We start from the raw sequence: 27,180 nt of genomic DNA on the forward strand, positions 1-27,180 counted from the left end.
TTAGCCCTAAAAAGTGGGGTGTAAGCATTATAATTCAAGCTAGGAACCAGAGGTTTGTGCCTGTCATCCTAGCTACTCAGGAGGCTGAGATCTGAGGATCAAGATTTGAAGCCAGCCTGGCAGGGAGTCTATTAGACTCTTCTCTCCAACTGAGCCCCAGGACCAGCACTCGAAAACAAACCAAAAAACAAAAAGAATACACAGAATCTTCCTGCTAGGAACACCTGGCTTGGTCTGTTCGTCCTCGTGTGGACCCCTAAGCCGCTCTCGTGGGAGATGGCGTGGGGGGCCTAGCTGAGGAGCGAGGCATTCCCCGTAGAGGACACTAGTGTGGGCTCTAGGGTCTTGGAGGCCTGCTGTGGGTGCGGACGCCGTCCCTGGGAGCTGGGAAGGGGGCAGAAGAGCCCCGAGGCCGTCTTGGTGTCTTGGTGTTGTAGATGGAATTTGTGGACAGGCAGAGTGGGGCGTGGCAGCCCCTGGAGTGCCACAGCGCCAGGCGCCCTGTGAGGACTGCGCTGGAGCGAGGCCTGCGGGTGAGACCTGGGTCCTGTGTCCCCACGGAACTCATTACTGAAACTGTGACTGGGTTTCTAATTTGCATCAAGACAGTGGGCATCCCTCTCATTTTGCTAGGGAAGCGAGGCCCACTTTGCTTAGAAACACTGCGGAAGTCAAGGCTGGGTGTTTGTCTGGGAAGAAAAATGCTTCTCAGCCCAGTGGCTCGCCCGCTTTGAGGGCTCCCCGAACTCTCTCCATGGCAGGATTTCCACGTCCTCACTTGCAATAGCCAATATAAGTGAACGTATTTTTCCTTTGTGTGTTGTAGCTTACAAACCCTCTCCCACTACACCGTCTGTGTGCCGTTTTAGCCCGCAGGCTTGCTATTTCCTTACCTGGACCGCTGGTAGCCAGCCAAGCGCTGGCGTGCGAACTGGACCCTGTAGAAGTAACATGCACTGTACACAAATATGTTTTCATCCCCTGCTGACCTGATTTAGAACGTTTTCCTCGGATAAATAAAACACTGGTTGGAGGAGCAGACATCTAACGGGTGCACAGTTCCTAGAGTTTTCAACCTTCTGCCAAGCTCTCGAGGCGCCTCCACAGTCACGTGTGGCCGCCGAGCTCTCGAGGCGCCTAGCGGGGGAAGCATCAGCATGCAGCCTCCTCACGCCTTTCCCATGGCCTCCTGCGGACCACATGGTGGTGAGGGATGAGGGGTGCAAAGCAGAGGCCTCTGGGCAGAGTTTGGACCCGCGCGGTGCTGTGGGTGGAGAGAGGCGTGGTGTGCCGCCAGAGGGCAGAGCGCAGTCACCGCACATGTCTGCACCCTGGGAGGGATTTTAGTATCAGAGGCACTGAAAACTCTCTACAGATGAATCTGCCGTCCCATCTATTACCAGCCTCCTGCTTTCCACACATGCCCTTTAGGTCACCTGCGGCAGGTGTGTGGGGAGAGCCCCCTCCCCTCCCAGCTCTGCTGAAATCAGAGCAATGGGCATCGACCCCTAAGGGAAGGAAGAGCGGGCACCTGCAGGGACCCTTCTGCCTGGGATGTGCTGTATTTAGTGTCTGCTGCCAGGCAGGCCAGTGCAGGGAGCCCCTGGTTCCTGGGAACATTCGTTGAGGAGATGAGGGCCACAGCTTGGTGAGCTAAGGTCTGATTTGAGAACGGCTGAGATGGCAAACCCAGGCTGCCCTTAGAGCAGATGCCTGGGCGGCTGGCAATGCCCCGGGATCTAAAAGCGGCAGGGCTCAGAGGTCAAAGCTCTTGGCCAGTCTAGGGCCCAACTCCCCTTCACACAGGGCACCTACTGGCCTCTCACTGTGGAGGGTCCAGAGAGGGACCCAGAGACCCCCAGAGGCCGAGTCCTCCTCAAAGCAGCGAGGCAGCGAGAATCTGCCCAGCTGTCCCGTAGGCGTCCTTCCCCACGGCCATCCCGTGGGCAGTCTTTTCCACCGCAAGTCCCTGGTGTCCTCCACAGCTGCAGTGAGGATGACTGACAGCTGTGGCTGACAGAGGGGCCCCCACAGCACAGAGAACCCCAGCCTTGTAGCCTGCTCCTTCAGTTCCTGAATGGAAGCCTTCAAGGCATGTGGAGTAGACAGGCTAGGGGAGCAGGGAGGGCACAGCCCTGCCTGGGGCTGCAGCTCTCCAGCCATCTGCTCAGCGCCCGCAGCTCCTGTGGGCAGGGATGTGGGGAGGAGGAGAGGCCTGCAGCAGGGATGTGGGGAGGAGGCGAGGCCTGCAGCAGGGATGTGGGGAGGAGGCGAGGCCTGCAGCAGCCACAGTCAGATGCTTGGTCAAAGTCAGGTCAAGGGCACTGCAGATAACCAGAGGCCGAGCACGCATCTCACTCCTGATAGAGCCTTAGAGGGGCAGGGGGTGAGAGGTCAGATGTCCTGTCCCTTCTATGTGCAGGAGCCAGCAGGTCCTCAGACACCGAGCCCAGCAAGACTACAAGACACCATACCTCAGCCTTTCCTCCTCACAGTGGCACTGTCATCCTGTAGTGGCGTGTGCAAGCTTCTCCTTAGCACTCTGAACTGAACAGTACAGGTTAGAAATATCAAAACCAAGACAAGAAATCGAAATCAAGAAAAGAAGCAGCTGGGATTGCTGTCTACACTGTTGTGCCTAGGTCCTTTTTTTCTTTGTTGGCCGTGGGACTTGAACTCTGGGCCTGGGTGCTGTCCCTGAGCTCTTCAGCTCAAGGCCACCACCCTACCCCTGGAGCCACAGTGCCACTTCTGGTTTTCTGGTGATTAATTGGAGATAAGGGTCTCATGGTCTTTAGTGCCCGGACTGGCTTTGAACCTCAATCCTTAGAGCCCAGTCTCCTGAGTGTGAGCCGCTGTGTCCAGCTGCCCTAGGTCCTTTGTCAACATCCACAGCACCAAGAAGATGGTTTAAAACCTTCCTGCCTGGCTATGCTCACAGGGGCATCCCTGAAATAACAACTCATCCTGGTCCCACCTCTCCAGTGCCAAGGGCTAGCTGGCACACACTGCTGCAGCGGGCCCGGCTGCAGTGGGGCCCCAGTCAGTCCACGCCTTTGGGAACGGTCCTCCATCTCTCTGTAGAGCTCTTGGCACCTGCCTGACATCTCTGCCCCAGCCTAGAGGTGAGAGCAGAAGGGGAATGGTTTGCTGGATGGCTGTCTTTGCACCCCACCTTGGTTTATGCCTTTTCCTTCTGTGGTCACTGGGCGGGGCTGGCATGAGTGAATGTGCAGCTCTGTCTTCCACTATCCAGGAAAGTCTTCCCCAAAACCAGCCACTCCCATCAACAAGCAATCTGAGGCCCTTGGAGAGGTGGCCAGGGCCTGCCCTGCGCTGTGGGTCCTCGTTCAGGTCAGCAGGGACAGGGTAAGGCTCACGGCCCACGGCCCCCAGCGCACAGGACTGCAGGTGACAGCTGTGATGGCCGTGACGCCCTTCAGGACACAAGAAACCGCTACACCTGGCCCGCGGGCAAGCCGGGTCTGCTTCCCTGGCCTGGGTTTTCAGTGGCTCTCGCTGCGTCTATGAACGCATCATTCCAGCTGTGTGAAGCGTCTGGCTGTGGGTGGTGAGACGGCTCCCCTAAGGAAGCAGGAGCGGGGAGTTCAGAGAAGACGCTGGAGCTTGCTGGGACTTGAGCTGCCCTGCGGGGGCAGGGGGTAGTCGTCCGGGAAGTTTGTGCCATCTGTAAGAATCACACGTTGTTACATTCCCAGTATATAAGAACTTCAGCACGTGAGGCCAGAGCAAGCGCTGCTGAGACCCCAGTGTGCGGTGGGCGGGGAGGGGGTGACACGCAGGCCTTCCGGGCTCACTCCAAGTCAGGCTCTGTGGCACAGTCACGGAAACCTGGAGCATGCCCAGTGCTGTTCAGTGCTGAAAATGCACCGCTGCTCCCTAACCCGAGCGCCGTGGAGGAGGAGTCACGAGACTGGCACGCTTTCCGTGACCGGCCTTCTCCCAGTGTAGACCCTAGTGCCCAGGGAATTACAAAGGAAGCACGCGAGGTGGGAGGCACGGATGCAGCTGGGCCAAACCCCTTAGGAACTGAATATGGGCAAGGAAGGCCTTACCTCACATTGTGCCCAACAAAAAGGGCTGGGTCTGTTATGTAAAAACAACGAAACCAGCAAAAATACACAAAGCCACAGGTGGTGCTCAAACCTTGAGAGGCAGAGGAGCCTGGGAGGCCAGCTGTGGCACAGTCAGCAAACCCCATCTCAAAATCAAAATCCAGCAGGGCCCGGGGGCCCACACCTGTAACTCTGTCTACTCAGTAGGCTGAGGGGCTTCAAACCGACCTAGACAGGAAACTCCACAAGATTCTTATTTCTCATTAACCACTAGAAAACCAGAAGTGGGGCCTTAGCTCACGTGGTAGGGTGCTAGCCTTGAGTAAAAGACCCCAGGGGAAGCACCCAGACCCCTAGGTCAATCCCTAGGACTGACAAAAACCAATCAATCAATCAATAAAATACAGAAGGGGCATAGGAGGCTACGGCATAGCACAACTACTAGAAGCATTTGCCTGGCCTGTATAAAGTCCTGGGTTCAATCCCTAGTACCACACAAAATATAAACATAAATAAAGAAAACTAAAATAAATGAATGCGTTAAAAGGAGTAAGAAAATATAGTTGAATATTTGATCTCAGAATGGAAAAGGTTCTAAAAAGTCATGTAAAGGGGAGAAGGTATCAGTAGATAGATAAATACTTCCACAATAGACACACACCAAAAAAAAAAAAAAAACCTCACTAGAACACAAATAGAAAAAGATAAGTCCTAAATAGGAAAACGAGAAAAGGCTTAGGAATAATTTTAAAAATAAACACAAACAGAAAATATTGTTTTAATGGTGGGGAAAGTGCATGTTTAGAATTAGCCAGCTGGTCTCAGTTGAGATGATTCTGGCTTTGTTGGCAGCATTGACAGTGTGATCAGGAGCTGGTTGAACCCAGGCTTGAGGACGCAGGGTGTGGCCTGGGCCCCACGGGTGCCAGGCGCCTGGTTGGCTGGGTTGGCTTGGGCATGGTTGCCATGGGGTCCACAGGGAGCGCGGCCCCTGCTGTCTCCTGTCTTTTCCGTGGTTGATGGTGGCGTGGCGCCCAGGCTGCTTCTCCTCGGCCGCCTGTGAGGAGGTGGAGGGTCCCACGTGGCAGCATCTCAGGCCGCCCGAAGTGTGTGAGACGTGTGATTTCCCACTGTGGCCGAGGAGGCCTTTCAGCACGGCCTTCTCGGCCACGGCTTCCCCTTCGGGAAGGGACTAGAGCCTCCTTTGCTTTCAGCTCCATCTTCCAGAAAATACTTTAGGACGAGACGACTCATCGAGTGAGTGTGCGTTAGAGCCGTCAGCATTGTGACCACACAATGGCAGCTTCCGGGGCGAAGCTCAGCGCTAGCTGTGCTCCCCGAGAAGGGCGTCAGGTCTGTGGGGCACGGGTTGAGTCACGCTTTTAGAAAGATGCTGACGTGAATCATGAACCCTCACAAGATACAGCCTCTAACGCCATCCTCCACTGTCCATCAGTGAGTGATTCATGTTCTTCTGGAATGTTCTATGCTGCACCACTTATTATTCAGAAAACACCAACACTGACAGAATCGTACAGCTAGGAGACTCCACACAGTGAATGGTGGTGAGACCTGCAGGACAGGCCAACCACCCCCCACACACACACTCACACAGCACACACACACACACACACACACAGCACACACACACACACACATACACATGCACACAGCGATGGAGTGAGGTACAGAAGGCAGACACACATATACACACTCACATACATATATGCACAGAGATGGAGTGGGATACAGAAGGCAGACACATACATGTACTCACTCATATGCACACACACACACACACACACACACACACACACACACACACACACACACACACACACAAAGCGAAAAAATACCCCGTGGGCAGCAAGACAATGGATTCTTTTCCATTAAAAACCAGTGTTGTGTTCGGATCTGATGATAAGGAGAATCCTAGTAAAGGACAGTGCAGGCTAAGCGAGGCCGGGGCTTCAAGCCCGAGGCCCCTCCTCACACCACAGGAGAGAGGACGAGGTAGACTGAAATCCACATCGAAACTCCTCAGAACTCGCAATGCAACATGTCAAGGGCTTGCACTTACCCAGTGCCTTTCAGTACCTAAGTGAGTTCTCATCTTATACAACTTCCTAGAACGTAAAACACTGCCCCGCTGCAGGGGTGGGGCCGCAGGGGTGGGGGTGCAGGGGTGGGCTGCGAGGCCAGGCACCAGTCAGCATGAGTCAGGTCAGCATCGACAGAGCTGAGACCTCCATAGCAGGGCAGGGACACAGGACGACCCCCTGCCCTCCCCTCGGCCTCCACCTCCTCCCCTTTCCACTCAGGTCTCTGCACTTATGCACAGCCCACTGTGTCTTACACACGTAGTACATGGAGTACATTTTCCTGCCTCCTGCCTCTGTTAGAAAAGAAAAAATAAATTGGAAGCAAATACAGTTGTGTGGGCTAGGACGGGCTGAGGTTCTGCGAAGGGATTCGCTCTGGGTATCTGTGCAAGCCTGCGTGGAGCCATGGGGCGTGCTCACACAAGCCCAGGTGGGGGTATCGGGTCATCGCGTGGGGACTGCTGTCCCCGGGAGTGACCGAAGAGCAGCGAAGCCTGTCCACCTCCCTGGACTCTCACTCTGTCCCCGGCCTCCGGGCCTGTGTGAGGCCTGCAGGGGCAGGCAGGGGAGGGCGCGGTGGGTGAGATGAGTTTTTTCAGCCTGCGTTTATTAAAGACATAATGAGTGATCCCACACAAATTTAATTAAGAGGACCGAATGGCACTTTGGTGATATTTTTAGCACACTGGCTTGTTTATCTTCCTGCATCATCGTAATTACATCTTGGACACCTGTCCAATTTGTCTTCTCAGCTGGTGACTCTGTGGTCAGAGACAGTCTCTAACGAGGGCATTCGTCATTGTCACATGCAGCCGCAGAGTGAGGACAGGGTGGACGGACCCCCAGCCGGGCCGTGGGAGGGATGTTGGGCAGGAGGCAGGGCCGGGCCCCTCCTCTCCTTCCTTCTCAGGGTCACCATGCAGATGGCCTCCCTGTAGCTGTTGTTGGATCTGGGGCTTGAACTCAGACCAATGCTGCCTGAGCGTGCGTCTTCAGCCTGGCTGACGGTGTCCCCAAGAAGCCCGCCCCTTCCCAGGGGCTCACTGCTCCCACGCTGAACAGAAACTGCGATTGGTTTTTCTGACTGATGATGGCTATTTAACAGGACTTGAGCAAATACCTACCATTTCTTTCCCTCCAACCACGGTGACGTTGTTCTGGTGGTTGTGAGGCCTGGGGTGCCATTTCCTCTGGGCACTGCACTTGCATTACGATGCTGCCCAAAGGAACTAGTTCCTCCGTGACTGCTCCAGCTCCTCCCTGACGGTCCCAGCTTCCTCAGTGACTGCCCCAGCTCCTCAGTGACTGCCCCAGCTCCTCCCTGACTGTCCCAGCTCCTCCCTGACTGTCCCAGCTCCTCAGTGACTGTCCCAGCTCCTCCCTGACTGTCCCAGCTCCTCTCTGACTGCCCCAGCTCCTCAGTGACTGTCCCAGCTCCTCCCTGACTGTCCCAGCTCCTCTCTGACTGCCCCAGCTCCTCAGTGACTGCCCCAGCTCCTCAGCAACTGTCCCAGCTTCCTCAGTGACCGTCCCAGCTCCTCAGTGACCGTCCCAGCTCCTCCCTGACTGTCCCAGCTCCTCCCTGACTGTCCCAGCTCCTCCCTGACTGTCCCAGCTCCTCCATGACTGCCCCAGCTCCTCCGTGACCGTCCCAGCTCCTCAGTGACCGTCCCAGCTTCCTCAGTGACCGTCCCAGCTCCTCCCTGACTGTCCCAGCTTCCTCAGTGACCGTCCCAGCTCCTCAGTGACCGTCCCAGCTCCTCAGTGAGTGTCCCAGCTCCTCAGTGACTGTCCCAGCTCCTCAGGAACTGTCCCAGCTCCTCCCTGACTGCCCCAGCTCCTCCGTGACCGTCCCAGCTCCTCAGTGACCGTCCCAGCTTCCTCAGTGACTGTCCCAGCTCCTCCCTGACTGTCACAGCTTCCTCAGTGACCGTCCCAGCTCCTCAGTGACTGTCCCAGCTCCTCAGTGAGTGTCCCAGCTCCTCCCTGACTGTCCCAGCTCCTCAGTGACTGTCCCAGCTCCTCCCTGACTGCCCCAGCTCCTCCATGACCATCCCAGCTCCTCAGTGACCGCCCCAGCTCCTCAGTGAGTGTCCCAGCTCCTCAGTGACTGTCCCAGCTCCTCAGGAACTGTCCCAGCTCCTCCCTGACTGTCCCAGCTCCTCCATGACCGCCCCAGCTCCTCCGTGACCGCCCCAGCTCCTCAGTGACCGTCCCAGCTCCTCAGTGACCGTCCCAGCTCCTCAGTGACTGTCCCAGCTCCTCAGGAACTGTCCCAGCTTCCTCAGTGACCGTCCCAGCTCCTCAGTGACCGTCCCAGCTCCTCAGTGACTGTCCCAGCTTCAGTGACTGTCCCATGTCCCTATTTCAGAATGCAAAATCCAAGTGCTCTTCTTTACAGTAAACCTCTGTCTGTCTGTCTGTCTGTCTGTCTGTCTGTCTGTCTGTCTGTCTGTCTCTCTCTCTCTCTCTCTCTCTCTCTCTCTCTCTCTCTCTGTCTCTCTCTCTCTCTCTGTCTTCTCATTGGTCGTGGGCTTGAGCTCTGGGGCTGGGTGCTGTCCCTGAGCTCTTCAACTCAAGCCTACCACTTTACCACTTGAGCCACTCCTGGTGTTCTGGAGGTTAATTGGAGATAAGAGTCTCACAGATGTCTGCGCCAGGCTGGCTTTGAACCTTGATCCTCAGATCCCACCCTCTCAGTAGCTGGGATTACAGGCGTGAGCCACTGCACCCAGCTTTTTTTTCCTCTTTTTTATTGGTGTCTTCCAACAGTTGTACAGAAAGACGTCAACATAACGTGTGGATTCACGTGCACAATGCACGTGACGCTGTCACCTCTCATCGCTCTCTCCCTTCCCCTCCTGCCTCCCCACCCAGCCCCACCCCAGTTTCCTGGTTCGACATTCAAGTATGTACATTGGGCATTTCCTTTTCCATTCATCTGCCCACCCTCCCATTACCACCGCCCCCGCTCACAACGCTTCAGCTTCCTGCTATTCATTTTGTGAGGCTCTCTGTTGATTGTTCAACGGGTTTAAACCATGAAACCCCACCATGTGCCTACCATACTTCAGTCGGTTGGAGTGTATCTGTACATAGACCCCATTTGTGTTTTCCTATATGTTTGTATTTGGGGTCTAACTTTCACATATGAGTGAACACATGCGCCCTTTGCTTTGTCTCTTTGAGCCTGACTTCCTTTATTCAGCATGATAGTTTTATATTTATGATTTGTGAGTCTACCTGGTGGATAACTAGAACTCCATTTGTGCATGTATGGATCTATACCCTATGTACTATCAGGTGTACTATCTAACAACCTGTAAATAGATGACATTTTCTTGGCACAGCGGTCAGTTGTAGGGTGTCTGGGTCTGATTCTGTCGTGTGGGCTGTTAGGAACGGGGTCCTGGCTGGCATCTTTCAGCTGAGTGCTCGAGTGGAATTCCTGGGTCATAGGGTAGTTCTGTCGTCGTCGTTGCTGGTGTTGTTGCTGTTGTTGAGAATCCCCATGGTGACTTCCAGAGTGATGGCTGACTTGCCTTTCCAGCATCACTGCAGTGCAGGGTTCCTTCCACTTCCTTCCCCCGCGCCCCGTCCCTCCCCTGTCCCTCCCCCCTCCCCCCACCCCCATCCCTGAAGTGTCCTAGCTGGGGTGCAGGTTAGGATTCCGTGACGGGTGGGCTCTTTCTCCCTAGCTAGGTACTCCTCAGCCCACTCGTGTATGGCCAGGTCCGGGAGGAACTCATGGAGCACTGGCCCACGCTGTGGATGTGAGAACGCAGGAGCCTCGCCCGTGCCACCCTGGCCGCCTGGCAGCCACCTCAGCAGCCACGTGAACTTGCACCTCTGTGTGAACTCCCGTTACCCGGCTGGGTCCCCACGGTCCCCACGGCTGGCACTGCACGACACCCTGTGCCACCCGGTGTGCAGGGGGAGTAGACCCACAGGCAAGTGCCTGACCCCACCGGAAGCCACTGAGGGCCAAGTCTGCTGGGTGCTCTGGCGCCATGAGCACGCAGTCTGCCCCGGGAAGGCCTGGCCTCTGCTTCCCAAGGTTGGCGTGCAGAGCAGGGTCCTGGGTCCCGGCCTCGGGAGGGTGACCGCAGCAGTGGTGCGCCGCCCAGCCTCTGGTCCTCACCCTTCTCCTCGGTCAGCAGCGCTGAAGCAAGCATTTCACGGGAGGATATCTCTTATTAAGTCCCCGAAGGAGGGGCAAGTGTGTTTTGGAGACTTGGCCAGTACACTTAGAGAATAGTTCCATGTAGATAAAAGCACAGTGTGCTCTAAGACCTGCTCCTCTTCTCTGTTTCACTGTAGAGAGGGGGCCCCTCCTCCCTGTGGGGGTCCCCTCCTCCTGTGGGGGGAGTCAGGAAAGGTCTACCAGCCCCACTAAGTGAATATTTTGATTTTTGCAAGGCATTGCAAACATCCGCCAAAGCAGCAATGTGGGCATTTGGTATTTTGAAGAAAACCTAAATATGAATGAGCAGGCCTTCCTTACACTGAGTAAGACGAGAGGCTCCTGTCGGAGACACACGTTTCTTTCCCAGTGTGTCCATTATGCCGCTTCTCTGCTGGGTTGCTTCTGTTCTGGCTCTCACTGCTTAGCGCCTCCTTGAGGTTCCCAACCCAGGTCACATCTGACCTCTTTCCATTCTCCTTCCATTCATGGAGGGCTTGGACCACACCAATAACTGCAAATTAAGGTTCCCTCTGGGACGTCATGAAGGCGTACGGCGTCTGTGGCTTGCCCTGAGCGTCTGTCTGTTGCCACACCCACTCCAGTGGAGTCTGTGCAGCATGGAGCAGAAAGAGCTTGAATGGCTGCCAGTCCTGAGGTTCGCACCAATGGTGATCAGGCCTCCTGGAGGTCCCTGGCAGAGACCGGGACATATGCGTGGAATGCTCATAATGCTGGGTGCTGGGATTCTTTTAACACTCTTTTCATTTCTGATAGTTGATGGTATGGCAGTAATATTCTGTGCCAGCTACTGGCCTAAACAATTAATTGAGCGACTAGATGCTCCAGGAACTAAAAGTGCATGCCTGGCTACTCTGGCGCAAGACACATCCACAGCAGCCTTAATGACCTCAATGCATTCTATTAATAATAAGACAGAATTAGAAACTAAAACAGAAAATATGATCTTTGAATTAGTAATAAATGTTAGTTTACCTGAATATGCCTTTAATGCGTCTGCATTACTTGTGTAAATGTTACAAGTACATAATGAATCACATGGGAAAGGATTAGAAGGGCTAGAGCACCGTGGTGTGCTCTAACTGAACAGCAACAATGGACTCTTAGGTTTAAGGTTTTACAATTCCTGGCACAGGGTAATAATTACTAATTTAGAAACAGAATCACAGGAAGAACTAGAATGGAACAGATGGTAAACAAAACTAATATTGATTAATGCCAAGGCGGATGACGCCTAACCACAATGTCTGACATATTAACCATAACTCCTTAGAAGGGAGGGAGAAGTTTCTTTTCTACTCAGAAAAATGTACCTTGTAACCATTCTTAAACATGATTGTAATCTTTTGACCTTATGCCAACTGAAAGAAAATGCTCCTGCTTTGACTGTATATAATCTCACATTCAACAAGTAAAACTTCGCAGCAGACTTCAAACCTCCCTTGCGTTTGTGTCTGTCTGTCATCGCCGAATCCATTCCTGACCTGTGAATCCAGACTTGGTCTCCCCGCACTCCCGCTGAGTCGGTCTGCGGCAGTCTGTCATGCGGGACGTGGTGAGACATCGGGCAGTTGGTTATCTGTCGTGCTGGGTACGGTGAGATGCATGCACAGGTAATCAGTCGTCTGGCGTGTCAGGCATGGCAAGAGGACCAGGTGGTCGCTGCTAAGGCTGGCATAGAGGCTGGCATAGATTCAAGAGCTGAGGCGCCAGCTTACCCAAAATGGATGACATTGTTAGAAATCACTTACTTCCCCAAAGTAGATGGCACTGGGGAGCCGGGAATCTCCTCAGTGGAAGAGCACTTGCCTGGCAAGTGTGAGACTCTGTGTTCCATCCTCAGCTCTGAAGAAAAGAAAAAACACATGGGCAGAGACCAGGAGTATTGGCCCTCGGTGGCCTGTGGGGGTTCAAGGCCCCAGAGGTCGTGGCCCGAATCTGTCACTGAGCCAGGTGGCCTGGCAGGGCAGCCAGGCTGGCTGAGCTGTTCACCAACACAGTATCAGTGATCTGAGGGTTTAATTATAGCGCTTGCTTGTTTCATTAAAGAAAGATTCTGTTACGCTGCACCGATCGAGACCAAACTCAAACGTCCCAGAAGGACTGAAGCCACCAGCTGAGGTGGCGGAGGCAGCCAGCATCCCTTCCCGGGGACCAGGCCGGCTGAGTGTGTGCAGACAGCCTGACCGTGTCTGTCTGTGAGCGACCAGCTCCTCCACAGAGGTGGACTTTGGAGTTTAGTGACACACAGAGAACTGTATCCGGCGGGAGTAGAGAGCAACCGGCAAAGCAGGAAAGCGGTGTCCTGCTTGTAGCCGCCTCACGGGAAGGAGAGGACCTGGAAAGGTTTGCTCAGTCCCTCACAGAGGAACGCGGGGTGGCCACACTGTGCCCTGGAATATGGAAAGGAGATGTGCAACTTCCTTCTCACGCATGACCACACTTCTGGCCATCCTTTGCTAAAGCTCATTGGCACCAACTCCCAAGGACAGGAGTTCACGAAGCCGCTGTGGGAAGCTTTGAAAGAGGGGAGAGGAGAGACCTAGGGTGTGACAGGCACAGAGAACCAGCCCTGTGGGTGTCTTCAATGAGAGCCAGAGCAGGGAGACTCTGCCCTTGACAGGGTTTGCGGCATGTCCACATGGGAGGTGTTTCTGACGGACACCATCGTGGCTTCACCCGTAGCCTCTGGGTCTCTGAAGACATTCAGTAGCACCTTGTTCAAGTCATGGCCCACAGGAGAACCAGGGGCCAGTCTGGTTCGGGTCCGCCAGCAGCCCCCGCACAGGTGCAGCAGCCTCTACCCCAGGCCTCAACCTCCACCCCAGGCCCCAGCTCCTACCCCAGGCTCCAGCTCCTACTCCAGGCCCCAGCCCTGGGCAGTGAGCCAGATACCAGTGGGAAGGGAGAGCAGGGCCTGGCCGCCCTGTGTGCAGTCCACAGCCTGCCAACCCCTGGGGCCACGCATCACAGGAGTGCTGCCAGCACCACATGCCCAGAGGACCCGAGACCCCTCGGGAGGAGCACGGGCCTCCCTGCAATCTGAGAAGGCTCTGTGCCACGTGGCAGGGGTCCCTGTCACCGGGGTGTCAGTGACAGTCCACCCGTTTCTGGGAGATTTTTATCTGATAAAAGCATTTATAACTTTCCCTGGTCCTTCTGTAAAGAACTGTCTACCAGGGACACAATGTTTCATAAGCAAGAAGGCCCCCGGTGGGTAGGTGGGTCCTCCAGATACATCAGAAGCCAGGCTCCATGGGGAGCAGCGCTGCCCCAGTGCCCCAGGCGACCAGAGGCCGGCTTGCAGAGGCACTTACGTGACAGCGTGCTTGCTGAATTGTACAGTGGCTGCAGATGGTCGGGGACATACAGCCCCCCAAAAGAGAGATATATTAAGCTGTAACTGAGAGCTCGAGTAGGGGCCTGCCACTGAGATGGCAGCTCTGAGCCTGGGCCCGGCGTCCTCTCTCCAGAGCTGATCCGCGGTCTTGGTTGTGCTGTTCATCCAAAGGCAGGCCTTTATACCTGTAGACAGAGCTGGGCAAAGACATAATTGTGGGTGCTGGAAAGGTCTCCCCCAAATGGCCTGTGATGCAGTCCCCCTAGGCCTCAGAGCTCTCTGCTCCGGCCTCAAAGCCCGCCAGCCTGCCCAGACAGAAAACGTCTGCAGTCCTTTGCCACACTGAAGGAGAAAGATAGGAAGGGGGATAGAAGGTGGATGAAAGAGAAGGAAGGAAGGAAAAGAAAGAGAAGAAAAGAAGGAAGGAAGGAAGGAAGGAAGGAAGGAAGGAAGGAAGGAAGGAAGGAAGGAAGACAGGAAGACACCAAACCGCTTTCTAGATCCTGTGGCCTGTGTAGATACGACTCTGCGCTCAGTCCCCAGGGCACAGCATGGCAGCGACAGTGGCCTCAGGACTGCATGTCTGAGGCCTGGAAAGAAGCCTCATTTCTCGACATGTGGGTGGTGGGGGGTGGTGACACAGACCCACTCCCCTCGCAGCCCTGTCTGCTGCAGCAGGCCACAGATGCGGCTTCTTCCTGTCCTCGCCCTGACTCCAGCACCCGAACAGGGCTGAGGGCTGAGTGAATTCCTGCGCTCCCAGCAGCCCTGAAGAGCCGGAAGGAGACCTGGCCTCCGGGGTCTGAGACAAGGAGCAGGCGGTGGTGTGGCCTCTTCATTTGCCCACTGGTCTTAAGCTTGCCAGTGGCGTGGCCCAGAGGGGTGGCAGGCCCCATGCAGCCGCATCCCGTCAAGGAGTGCTGAGGTGGGGACAAGGGCTCAGTGTCATCAAGCTGCTGATGCCACCTAGTCCCTCCCTGGCTCTCTGCACCTATTCTGCGAGCAGAGCCCTCGGGCTCTCACCGCAGCCCTGCACAGCCACGCTCCAGACGCTGGGGCCAGCCACGACGTGTGTTATTCTTGTTCCGCTTCAAGTCTCTTCCTTTTGAATTTGCTCTCTTCCAAATTGTAGACTTTTGCCCCTGTTAGTTTGGTGTTTCCACAGTGGATCTGCATGTATTGTGTTGGTGACTCCAGGAGTTTCGACACGCATGCATACTTTACACATGAGCCACAACTAATCAGTCTCTATCTCAGCTGCCGAAGGCAGGTTCGAACTCTACTCCTCCTCCTTCTGCCTATGCAACCTCTTAAAACCAAGCCTCCATTTCTAATTTGATTTAAATCCAGAAATAATGCATTTGTATTTCATTGAATGGAGTTTGTGTGTGCGTGCGTGTGCATGTGTATGTGCGTGCGTGTGTGCGTGTGTGTGTGTGTGTGTGTGTGTGTTATTACCCAGAAGATTTCCTCAGTAGAGAATTTTCTCAGGTTGTTCATGAGGAAATAAATTCCTTTGTCCTTATTCATGAAAATTTTTATTAAAGGGTAAAAAAGGCAAGGTTAAGTTCCTTCTCCAGTGTATTCTCTTTGCCTGTTGCATGAATTATTTCACTCTCTTCTGACTTCCACTGTTACAGTTAAGGTGGAAACTGACAATCTAAGTAACATCCATTTGTAGAAAAATCTGTCTTCTGTTTGCTTTGGAGAGATGGTTTTTATGGTGTTAGTGTTCTCTGTACACTTAATATGCATTTAGGTATTTAATTAGGTCTTTAATATGCATTTATGAAGCATTTAAGCACAAAGTACTTTTTAAAAATTTAACTATCGGATTTTTAGATCCTTGTAAATATGAAAGTTGGTGTAGTCTATCAATTCTGAAAAGTTTTCAACTGCCTCACCTCTGACTCTCCCCTCCTACCCCCAGGCTCTGGACCAGGCTGGGTTTTCCACTCTTTCAATCACCCTTTGTGATTTCCTATCTTTGTCTTTCTGATAATCATTCACTTATCCGCAATCTAGTATTTTCTTTGCCCATTCTTCCTAGGCCTTTCTCTATAATGATTTTTATCTGTGGAGGTTATAATTGAAATACTTCTAGTTTTAGCCTCAGGTTTTGCTTGTCTTTACAAATATGCTTGATGGGTTTAGAGCCCCTCTTTTCTTTCTTCCAGAGGTATTAAGTGAACATCTTCTATGTGATTTATTCAAAAGCGTTGGCCCCGTTAGTCTGCAATCTGATTCTGAGATTTGTCATGGCCACTGATTTATGCTCAGTGTTCATTTTTCCCAGGAAGACGGAGGTGGGTAGCTCAGGCTCTGCCACGGGCCTCTTGTGTGGGCTCTGGGCAGGCTCGTCTCCGGCATGTTCTTCCAGAGCTGATGTCTGAGCCGCCCCCCCTCGCCCCAGCCTGGGCCTCGGGCACTGGCCATTGACGTGAACGGGGACCACACTGGTGTAGGTATGAGTTTGCCAGGTAGGACACTGCGTAGACACAAGGTCGCCTATTCTGACTTCTCGTCCTGTGGGGTCCCTGGCGTCTTCTCTGTGGATGCAGATCTTCCTCCGTGTCACTCGAGATCCCAGGACCAGCCATGTTTTGATAAGGAGGATTTTCCCCTTATTTGATCTAGGAAGGCAGCCTCTGCCAATGTGCCGCGGCCCACAGTCCAGGCCCTACCTCCCTGCACACCCACAGGGCAGGCACCCGCCGGAACTGTGCACCCCGAGGCGCCCCCACACCAGTCTCTCTGCTGTGGTCTCTGTGCGTCTAGGTCTCTGAAACACTGTGGATATCTATGGCATTTTTCCCCCTGATACTGTGGTTTGAACTCAGGACCTGTGCTTGGGAGGCAAATGCTCTACCTCCGAGCCACACCCGCAGCCTATGAAATTCTCTTAAATGCTGAAAATGTCTTCCAAAAAGATCCTAGCCAGGATTGTTTTGAGACTTCCCTCTGACGAGGAGTTCCCCTCTTTTAAGGGACAGAACTTCTTCCTGCTCTCATTGGAGCCTGTCTCCTGCAGACTCCCTTCCTATCCAGATTCCTCTGTGGTTTATGAGTCAGGAAAAGTCCCTTCTGTATCAGCTAACACGGTTGGTTGTCCCCCTGGACCCTGGTCTCCCTGCATCTATTTTATGGATCCGTACGGCCTGGCCAGCCAACCTCTTAGAAATGATAGTAGGCTTCTTTTAAACAAGGAGCCAGGGAGGTCGTGGCCGAGGGGGCTGAGGAGGCCCAGGGTGCTGGAGGCAGAGGCAGCCATGTCAGCAGATGGAAAGTTAGGTGAAAATGCTGGAATCTGTAAGTCTTCTTTCTTCCCAGTCATTTACTTACATTTTCCGTGAGAAACTCTGGGGCTTTTACACACAACTTCATTTGCACACTTCACACTTTATGAAGTAGTCTCGACTAATGGAACTGGCATTTTGTAGGCAAAACCCTGTCAGGTATTTCCTAGAATCATCTTCTTTGCCTCCTCCTCCTCCTCTTCCTCCTCCTCCTCCTCCTCCTCCTCCTCCTCCTCCTCCTCCTCTTCCTCCTTCTCCTCCTCCTCCTCCTCCTCCTCCTCCTCCTCCTCCTCCTCCTTCTCTTCCTCCTCCTCCTCTTGGACTTCCTCTTCCATTGGCAGTTTCCAGCCTCAGCACAGCCAGCAGTTTTGAAATAGCAGTTTAAGGTTCTCAGAAATGTTAAGCAGAAAGAACCAACTGAAGATGTTTTTGTTGGACCTGTCCTGGGCACTGCAGCATTTTCAGCAGCATCCTGGGTCTCAACCCACCAGAAGCCAGGAGCCTTTGCCCAGGGCAAATGGGAAATGTCCCCTGCTGCCAGTCACTGCCTGGTGAGAACTGCTGTGGCCAGACTTAGGGGACTGCAGCAAGACTGAGCCCTGCTCAGCGGCGTGACTAGGAATCTGATTGAAGGCGTTTTCCTGCTGGAAGTTCATCTGTCTGAAAGATCTGCCTACGGTAGCTCATTTCTAGATCCTTCTTTTAGCTGCTAGCTGTGTCTTATGTGCTCTTCAATAAACAGAACACTTAGTCAGCTGTACCTCGTTTCTGTAAATTACTACAATCTCTTCATTGTCAGAATTATTTCCTTTATTTTGTCTTTGCTTTGTCTTATTAATTGTCTCTTCATCTATCATGTTTGCTTTTTTTTACTTATATGTATGATGTTTATTTTTTATTTTACATCTGAGTCAGCTCTGACCTTGGGGTCATTATTGACCCCATGTTTTTCATTTTCATCTGTGTCATGCCAACAGTGACAGCTGTGTCTGTGGCCACACATAACTGCACCTTTTCAGGAAGGGAATTGTTCTGGGTTTCACTGGAGATTCTGTGGAGAGATGAACGGTGGGGATAGAGCAGGCAGTGTGCTCGTTTACCATGGGAGGAGAGGAAGGGTCCTGATACTAGACTCTTGCTGTCCACCTTGGAGCCTCATGTCCTCCGTAAGAGGCAGGCCCCCAGGAAACACAGCATGTACCTGACCACTTCTCCCCCAACCAGGATACAGCAGGAGCTTTCAAGTCCTTACCTTTCAAGCCACAAGCTCTGTCCACTATAGCAAAGTGTGGCTTATTGCTTGTATCCATGTAACATGTGACTCAACTGAGAGAATAAAAGGACAAGTGCAAGTTTTGCTATTTGCACTGCAAAAGAGCAACACTTGTAACTCATGCCTCAAAATGTTTCTGGTTTTGTTTTGTTTTGTTTTTCCAGATGGAGATGGTAAAACACAATGAGCCTTGTTCGCCCCACTTTTAAACATAAACTCCATATGTAGCTATTGCACACAAGGAAAAGGACCAGATTGTCCAGAGTCCCAAGCTCACAAACCTATCTGGGACTGTCTGCACTGCTCGATGACTTCCAGGAGAGAAAAGTGTCCCTTGAAAGGCAGATCGCACAGGGTCCTGCGCCCTGGCTGAGCCCCTCAGGTCCTGAGAAGTCGTCTGTTTCCATGATGGTCTATAAACGGAGCCAGAGGTCGGAGAGCGGATGCTAGTCTTTGTTCTGTGGCTGGAAATAGAGGCCAGAGCCATGTCCCTGCCCTCCCCCTGGGTGGCTGGCACCGGGTCGGGAGCTTGACCGGAGGGCCCAGAGAACCTGGCTGCCGGGCCCCACCAGTCCTGGGCCAGAGGCAGGGGGACGGGGATGCAGGGGGACGAGGCTGCAGGGGGATGGGGATGCAGGGGGATAGGGATGCAGGGGATGGGGATGCAGACTGCAGGGGGACGAGGCTGCAGGGGGACGTAGGGGGACGGGGATGCAGGGGGTTGGGGATGCAGGCTGCAAGGGGATGAGACTGCAGGGGGACGGGGATGCAGGGGGACCGGAATGCAGGGGGACGGGGATGCAGGGGGACCGGGCAGCAGGGGACGGGGCTGCAGGGTTCCGGGTATGTAGGGGGACAGGGCTGCAGGGGACCGGGCTGCAGGGGACCGGGATGCAGGGGACGGGGATGCAGGGGACTGGGCTGCAGGGGACCGGGATGCAGGGGGAGGCTCGCCGTCGCACTCGCCCAGTAGCCGCGGCAGCTTTGTTGGCCAGGGCAGGATGACGTTTAGAAAAGAAACGTGACACCTACACCAGACAGGCTGAGCCGGGCCGGAGCGGGAGCGGGAGCGGGAGCGGGAGCGGGAGCGGGAGCGGGAGCGGGGCGCCCCGGCGGGCGCGGCGGGCGGCCCGGGCGGCTCGGCGGCGTGGGACCGGCGCTCAAACTGATTGGCTGCGGTGGAAGTGGGCGGGGAAGTGGGGAGGGGGTGGAGGGAGCGGGACCAGGCGCTCCTGGGAGGGAAAGCGTAGTAGGAGAGTGAACTCCTGGGCGGAGGACTGCGAGCGCTGATTGGAGGCAGCGACGAGGGCGGGGCGCCCGTGGGCAGGACGGAGGGCGGTGATTGGAGAAGGTGGAGGTGGGCGGGGAGGGGGCGGGTCTACCCGGAGCTCGTACTCGCTGGGAAAGAGGAAGAGTGAGCGCCAGTGGCGGAGGTTCGCCGGTGCTGATTGGAGGACGTGGAGGTGGGCGTGGCAGAGATCTCGGCGCTGATTGGCGATGGGGAGGAGGGCGGGGTCGTGGGCGGGGCGGACGGCCGGTGGCTGGTACTCGGGCTGGAGGTGGAGGCGCCGCGGGTCTCAGCTCCTGGGCCCGGCCGGTGGCCGGCGCGGCCTGCCCTTTGTGCCCACAGCCCGCGTCCGTGCCCGGCCCGCCGCGCCGGGCTCCCGCCCCGCGCGCCCGCCCGCCCGCGCCCTGGACCGCGTGCCTGGGATGAGCCAGGGATGCGCGCCCGCCGGCCTTGCGGCTCCTCGCGGCTGGGCGCGGGGCGATGGATCTGGGCATGAAGAAGTTCACCGTGCGCAGGTTCTTTTCCGTCTACCTGCGCAAGAAGTCGCGCTCCAAGAGCTCCAGCCTGAGTCGGCTCGAGGTAAGGCCGCTCCGGAGTGCCGGGGACAGGGGGCCGGGGCCCGGGGGCAGGGGACGGGGTGCCGGGAGCTGGGGGCGGGGTGCCGGGAGCCGGGGGCCGGGGTGCTGGGTGCCGGGGCCCGGGGGCCGAGGACCGGGAAGCCGGGAGCCGGGATGCTGGGTGCCGGGGGCCGGGGCCCGGGGGCCGCGGACCGGGGAGCCTGGAGCCGCGGACCGGGGTGCCAGGGGCCGGGGTGCCGGAGCCGGGGACCGGGGGGCCGGGGGCCGGGGTGCCAGGGGCCGGGGTGCCGGAGCCGGGGGCCGGGGCCCGGGGTGCCGGGGGCCGGGTGTGCGGCCCATCCCCGCCGTGCTGGAGCCCAAGGATGTGGGAAGGTGTGGCCGGCGTGCCGTCTCCGCCTCATTGTCCGCCGACGGTCCGCGGCCCGGGCGCGCGCGGGCCCGGGTGGGGAAGCCGGCCCGTCCCCGCGGACCTGGTAGTCATCTCGTGGATTGGAGTGGGCCGCGCGCGCACGGGGTTTGCCCGGCGCCTGTCTGCTCCGGATTTGGGGGGTGCGCCCCGCTGGGCAGCCTCGGGGCCAGGGCCGCCCCTCCCTGGCCCCCCTCTTGACCCCCCTCCTCCCTGCCCCCCTTCCTGGCAGCCCAGGGACAAGAGAGAAGTACCTGGACAAGGTAGATGGTCAGTATGGATGGAGCGCCGACCCGAGAGGGACGCAGAGGACCCTCGCTGGTGCTCAGGAGTGGGTGCGGCCCCCCTGCCCTCTCAGCTTTGATGCTGATTTGTCCTGAAGCCAGAGAACGCTGAAAACACACGAACACATCGTCTCTGTCCCTCATCTAGTCAGCTCTGCCTTCCTAAGTCTGCGTGGTGGCTCTTTGAGGGTGGCTTCTTATCTCGCCCACAGTGATTAAGTACCTTGTTGAATTTTGGCTGGTGAACAGTGACAGAAGCAATGGCTTGGTGGGCAGAGGGGCCATGCCACCCGGATGTCCTCTGACCTGGCTCCCTGGTGCCTCTGGGCTGGCCCACACAGAGTTGGGGTTTCTTGTTCATCTAGAACAGTGTCACAGGACTCTGGATTTCTTTGTCCCAGCTGCCATGATGTTAGACACTGGCAAAGGTTTCTGTAAGGTCAAGAGATTGTAAGTGAGGCTCAAGAAGAGTCAAGAAAGCAGTAGGGAATGCCTTGCTGAGAAGTTTCTGTTTCAGGGTCATGAGCTGAGTTGAACGGGCTAGGTGAGGTCTCAGGGAGTGCAAACACTGGTTTGGGACAAATTAAACTGTTTACAGGGCTTGGGAATTTAGCTCAGTGGAAGAGCATTGGCCTGGCCACGTGCAAGGCCCTGAGCTTGGTCCTCAGCTCTGGGGGGAAACAGCAGCTAGAAAACACCACCACCACCAAGACAAGACAACGAAACTGTTTACACACAGTGAAAGAGGGCTTGCTTTAAACCCAATGCCGAGATAAATGAAGTGAAAGTTCATTTTTCCAGGACTCATACACTGTAGAAACCTAAAGTTGATAAAAACTGAAACCTAAAGCAGTATTGGCCTGTATTCAGGTTTGCTTTTATTTTCTATCTTATTGCAGTTCATTCTGCAACTCATATTCCTCCATTTCTGCCCTTGCTGAGCTCTTTTGTTGAGAATGTGCCCTAAGCCAGGGCTGTTTCTGCTGACAGAGGACCCTGTGTGAGCAGACCGCAGGTGTCATTCCCGGCCCTCGGCGTCCAGGAGCAGAAGGAGGGTTTTAAATGTGAAAATAAAATTTGTAAAAACAAACCCAAGTCATCATATATGCCAGTGGTCAAGATGGTGAGAGAGAAACAGATCCTTTCAGCAAGTAACCCCAGGCCTCCCCTGTGGGCCAGACTCTGTCCCAGAAGCTGAAGAAGGGCTAAGAAAGGGGCTTGTGTGGGTGCAACGCTTTCTTTTTAACCAAATGCATTCTCATTTTCTCACTTGATGCTTGTGACCAAGTTTCACTATTCCATTCTTTTGCATGGAGGAGCAGACTCTGAGATATTAAGACCTTTGTTGAGAAATTGTTTGCTGAATGTCTGCCATAGGTCAGGGTTCTTTCTGCCTCCTTTTTTTGTTGGCAGATCCAAAATGATACTGGGAGCAGAAGCTGAGCCTCAGGGCCACCCTTCCTACTGGGGAATCTATTCAATGGTGGACTCTACTTCCACCTAGAAAATTCCATACACATCCCAGCTACCTTTCCACATTTTTCCCTTAGAGAATCTGCCCATTCAGCAGGTTATAAGACCAGAAACACTATCAAAATTGTAAGACTTAGCCATGGAGGTCAACAGTTGGAGGGTTGACAAAGAGGACACAAAGTGCAGCTCAGATATGTATCTCGTCTGTTGGGCCAAAGGAGAAAGAACTCATTGTCCAAAAGGAAATATTTTAAAATTGTTTCAGTGACAGTTTTGCTTTAAAATATGCAGAGTGAAAAAAATTGTTTGGAATCTAATAGCATAAACATAAAAGTAAGAGTAGCAGCCATATTAAAAAGACCTCCAGGAGAATCTCAATTCTACTTCACTTCTAGAACCCAACATTTGATAAACCTTGTTCTGGGAAGGCCAAGGCTACTGAGTCATACTTGGAACAGTCTATGAATTATAGCTTAAAATGTAGTTCACTGAAATGGACCAACTGGGAGAGCCAGCTGATTTACTCTGGTCAGTGCAGTTTGAAGGTATCTGACAGGAAGCTGGGTATGCTGCAGAGAGTTCACATAACTCCCTTCAAGATCTGACTCGGTGCCTTCCAGAACCCGCGAGAAAGCTCAGATTGCAGGGATCTTGGTTGATAGCATGTCTAAGAATCACAGCCCTGAGCTGAGACCCTCACCTCCTCCAGTGGTCCAGTGTATAGATAAAGAAGAGAAGGCCCAGGGAGGCCCACACTTCTTTCTTTTTTCTTTCTTTCTTTCTTTCTTTTCTTTTCTTTTTCTTTTTTCACCAGTCCTGGCTTGAACTCAGGGCCTGAGCACTATCCTTGGGTTTCCTCAAGGCTAGAACTCTACCACTTCTGGCTTATTCTATATATGTGGTACCAAGGAATTGAACCCTGGTCTTGTTGCAGGCAAGGCAAGCACTCTCTCACTAGGCCAAACTCCTGGCCCCTTTCTTAAAAGTTCTAAGAGACATTCTTCATGCTGGAGTAGGTACTGCCTGTTACAGACTAAAGCCACTTCTGGTTGATGATTGTCAGAGTTTACTACATGTTTAGTGAGGCATAAGAGGCTGTTGTAATTTTTTTAGAAGAGAATCACCTTGTTGCATATTTTGGAATGTGTTCCATAACTTCACCATTTTTTTCTCTAGGAAATCTTTTCTGAAAGTTAGAAATTCTGGTTGAATTGGACCCCATGCATCTCATTAAGCTTCTAGTCTCCCTTTAGAGACCATTCAGAGGGCCTGATGCGCAATCCTGTACAGAGATTCAGTGAGGCTCGTGGCTGATACTGAGGAAATACATTCCTGGGTTTTCTGATGTTTTTCATCTTGCTAACTGCCTGCTGGTGGTGTGTAACCCTGAGCTTGCCATGGCTCAGTGGTGAACTCCTGGCTTGGTAACAGCCCTGTGCCTCTGGCAGGCCAAGGGGCAGTCAGTTTTCCAGACGTCTCAGCTGCATACAGGGCAGGACAGGCTTGGGCTTGCTGGCTCAGGTGGCTTTTGAGGATGGTAGTAGTCCCTCCTCAAGCATGTCTGCCCTCCAGTCAGCTGAGCTCATCCACAGATACACCATGGCAAGGGTCTCCGCATCCTGGGCCAAGTGGCCTTCAGAACAAGAAAGCGCTGTCGGTCCCTGGGTGTCCACTGCAGCTTTTGCGGGCATCAGGAAAGCCCTGCCCGGGAGATGAGCAGGCACAGGGGCCTGGTCTACACCCTCTCCAGAGGCAACACTGGCTTCCTAATTAAAACATGCTCTTAATTAGTACCCGCGAGGGAAGAGCTAACACATTAGCTAAAAGTGTTGCTATGCAATGTCAGTTGACTTAGGGAAGCTGCCCAAACCAGAGGGCTCTCTTTGGTGACCGTTATGCTGCGGACTCCCTAGAAGTGGACATTTCTGCTGAAAGATAGTTGTTGGAGAATGAAGAAGAATCCATTCCGTTTAGTTTATTTGCTCCTTTATTCACACACAAAAACATCCTGTGGCAGAGAGAATGAAGAAAGGGGGAACGTTGTCCAAAAAGAAGTGGCTCATTCCCTGAGTTTCGTAACTGTAACCCTCTGTGCAGCCCCTTTATAATAACAACAAGGAAATAAATAATCTTTTAAAGCATATAGCACACGTACATAGCATGTGCCCTGCCCTTGTGACTGCGACCTCAAGCATCAGGCTGTTCTTGGGGTTTTAGTTCTGTGACATTCTTGGCACCATGAGATCTAAGTGGTTTAGTTTAGATCAGTTGTAATTTACTTCCATTCCTCACGTGGGGCTATACCTTAGTTGCTTATCCCCTTTGGAGGAAAATATGACTCCTAAATTCAGTGTTAAGGAAGCACTGGGGACACACGTCAGGGGTTGTGTCAGCCCCGGCTCCTCATTCTGGTGCTTAGCAGGCAAGCCTTCCTTCTAGTTATCAGGTTCTTTCCAGGAAGATGGTTTCTAATTTAAAAACATTTAAATGCACCCCCAAAGCCCTGTCAGTCCTGACTTTATCGTGCTTTCTGATTTTAACCAAAGGGGAAAGCAGAGAAGGCCACCACTAATGGTTTGTGTCAGTGGGGACTGCACTCACTCATCCGTCCTTCATTCTACTTCTGTGCCATGTACACTGGAGCTGACTGCTTTCTGGGGTGGTTACTGTGCCCGTGACACGCCTCATCTTCGTGGTGCTGCTGCCAGCTTCCCCGCCCTGCTGCCTTCCACAGCATCTTACTTACTCAAAATACCGGAAAAGACAACCAGAATGCCGGAGAGTTTGCCCCTTTTTCTTGTTTGGTTCCTGCTTCGTCCTTTCCACGGGCCCTGTGTTTACTGCCTCCTCCACTCTTGGGTACAGTGTGCGTTCACACTTGTGTGCTGGGGAGAGGAATGACCCGAGGGGTCGCTAACTCAAAACCCGGACAAGTGTGCCATGTCTGACTTACAGGCGTGCCGGTGGCTCCACGGTGTCTGGTGCAGGGTCCGTAGGTGACGAGTGCAGGGGATGCTGAGGAATGGACTCTGAGGTAGTTGCAGGGCGTGGGAGAGGTGCCCGAGGGCAGGGCCCCTGGCTCTGGGACATTTCGTCAGAGGACAGGGGAATCCTCCAGATGATGGTGACTTGCTCTGCGCCCTCTGCCGCCGGGCGCTGTGCCGGTTAAATGGGCCCGGCCCGGCTAAGACCAGGCACGTCTTCTAGAGAGATGTGCTTCTCCCTCCTGGTGACCCCTGGCCTTGTGCTTTTGGATTCTTTCCCAGCGTTCTGCCTGCTTGTACGTTTTCACTTGTAAAAGCTATTAAGTTGAACTCAAAAAGAGACATTATCAACAGATAGCCTGGGAAGCTACAATGTAATTGAATCAAGCAAATGGGTCAGATGCAAATGAATTTGGTCGGAAATACCGTTCATCATCGCTGCTTCCAGGCTGGAAGAAGCCACTCACGCGGGCTGCCTAGCGGAGGCAATGTGGTGCTGGTGTAGCTATAATTACACACGAGGAACCCACACGCCGGGCTACGGAGGGCACGGCGAGGACACACCTGGGACCGGCTACCGCGCCAGTGAGACCAGCCTGACGCGGGCTGCGCGCCCTCGGTGGTCATTTGCATGGTTCTGGTCGCATCCCAGGCGGGCGCCAGGTGGGACCTCTGCTCCACCCTGGAGCCTGCAGTCTGGCTGCAGCTAGGCTTTCTTCCAAGGTTAGACTTTCAAGGTCCCTGGGCCCTGCAGTGCTCATGTGGAGTGGGGCTGGGTCCCCGTCTCCCCTCCCAGCCCGGGCAGAGGAAGGTTCCTGCCACAAGTGTCCCCCAGTGCCTCACCTTTTCCTTGCTTTCTTGCCGTCTGCCAGACTGCAGAATCCTTTCTGCCCACCTGCCTCTCGGACTGCAGAATGGTGCTGGGCTGACCCTGTGGCCATGATGCTGCCACAGGCCTGTCCCAGGAGCGCTGTGCTGGGTACCTGTGTGGCTGCACCCAGTGGCGGCCAGGCCGCCTCACAAGAGCTCTGTGGGACCGAGTGCCCCCGACCCCTGGCTTCTCCCTGGCCCCTTCTGGGCACACATCTGTCCAAGCTGAGTTCTGTCCCAACAGAGCCAGCTTTCCCTGGCTGCAGCCCTGCGAGGGGACTCTGAGGAAGACTTCATCTTCTCTCCTGCCAAGATTCAAACATAATCCCTGCAAGCAGGAGCTCTCTCGGAGAAGAGTTGCGTCCGCACCGCGTGTGTGTCACAGCCTGGCGTGGGATGGCTCCTGTGAAGGGGAGGGGTGCTGGCAGAAGTGATCCAACCTCCAGGAGAGCAGACTGCTTCCCTCCTCACCACTCACCTCCTCTGTGAGATTCCAGGTGTGTGCTGGAGAGAGGCCGTGTCACAGCTGGCATCTCCTCCTGCACACCAGGGCCAAGTGCGCCAATGTGCCCGATCGGGCCTCGAGCCACAGTGTCATGGATGTTTGGGTAGACTGCCCAGTGTGAGCTGGCCCCGTGCAGAGTTGGTCTGCAGCCACACTCAGCCTTCACAGTTGGTGCGGTGAGGTGGCCCAGCCTTGTCTGTGCCCATCAGACCCTCAGCCAAATATATGTACAAGAGAGAGGGCCAGGCGGAGGGCTCGGAGCGGCCTCTTGGGTGGAATGGCTCTTTGGGCCCAGGCCAAATGCGCCGTTGGGGGCATCTGCAGACACAGTCTCCCCCTGAGCTTGAAATGCAAAAGATGCCACAGAGCGCAGGGGCCCAAAGCTGCTCAGAGGCCCCAGTGCTTGAAGGTGACCCGTGGGGAGGCAGGCCCGCACTGTGGTGGAGCCCCCGAGCCAGCTGACTCTGTCCCCACACTGCCAGCTCATGGCCTGCGGCCAGG

The 27,180-nt window shown here is 54.5% G+C and overlaps 1 protein-coding gene across 3 annotated transcripts in view; it reads left to right on the top strand.

Moving 5' to 3' along the window:
- Positions 1-27,180, top strand: part of Rps6ka2 (ribosomal protein S6 kinase A2) — a 187,907-nt gene that overhangs the window by 75,408 nt on the left and 85,319 nt on the right. For 2 of the 3 annotated variants that reach the window (XM_090337842.1, XM_090337843.1), the window contains exon 1: positions 19,846-20,158. The exons of the other annotated variant lie outside the window; for it this stretch is intronic. In XM_090337842.1, coding sequence (XP_090193968.1) covers positions 20,060-20,158 — 99 coding nt within the window. In that variant the 5' untranslated portion in view covers positions 19,846-20,059. Of the gene's footprint in view, positions 1-19,845; positions 20,159-27,180 lie in introns of those variants that run through there. 3 annotated transcript variants of the gene reach the window in all.

The sequence above is a fragment of the Megascapheus bottae genome, chromosome 8 (genome assembly GCF_031878675.1).
Source record: "Megascapheus bottae isolate mThoBot1 chromosome 8, mThoBot2.hap1, whole genome shotgun sequence".
NCBI lineage: Eukaryota > Metazoa > Chordata > Mammalia > Rodentia > Geomyidae > Megascapheus > Megascapheus bottae.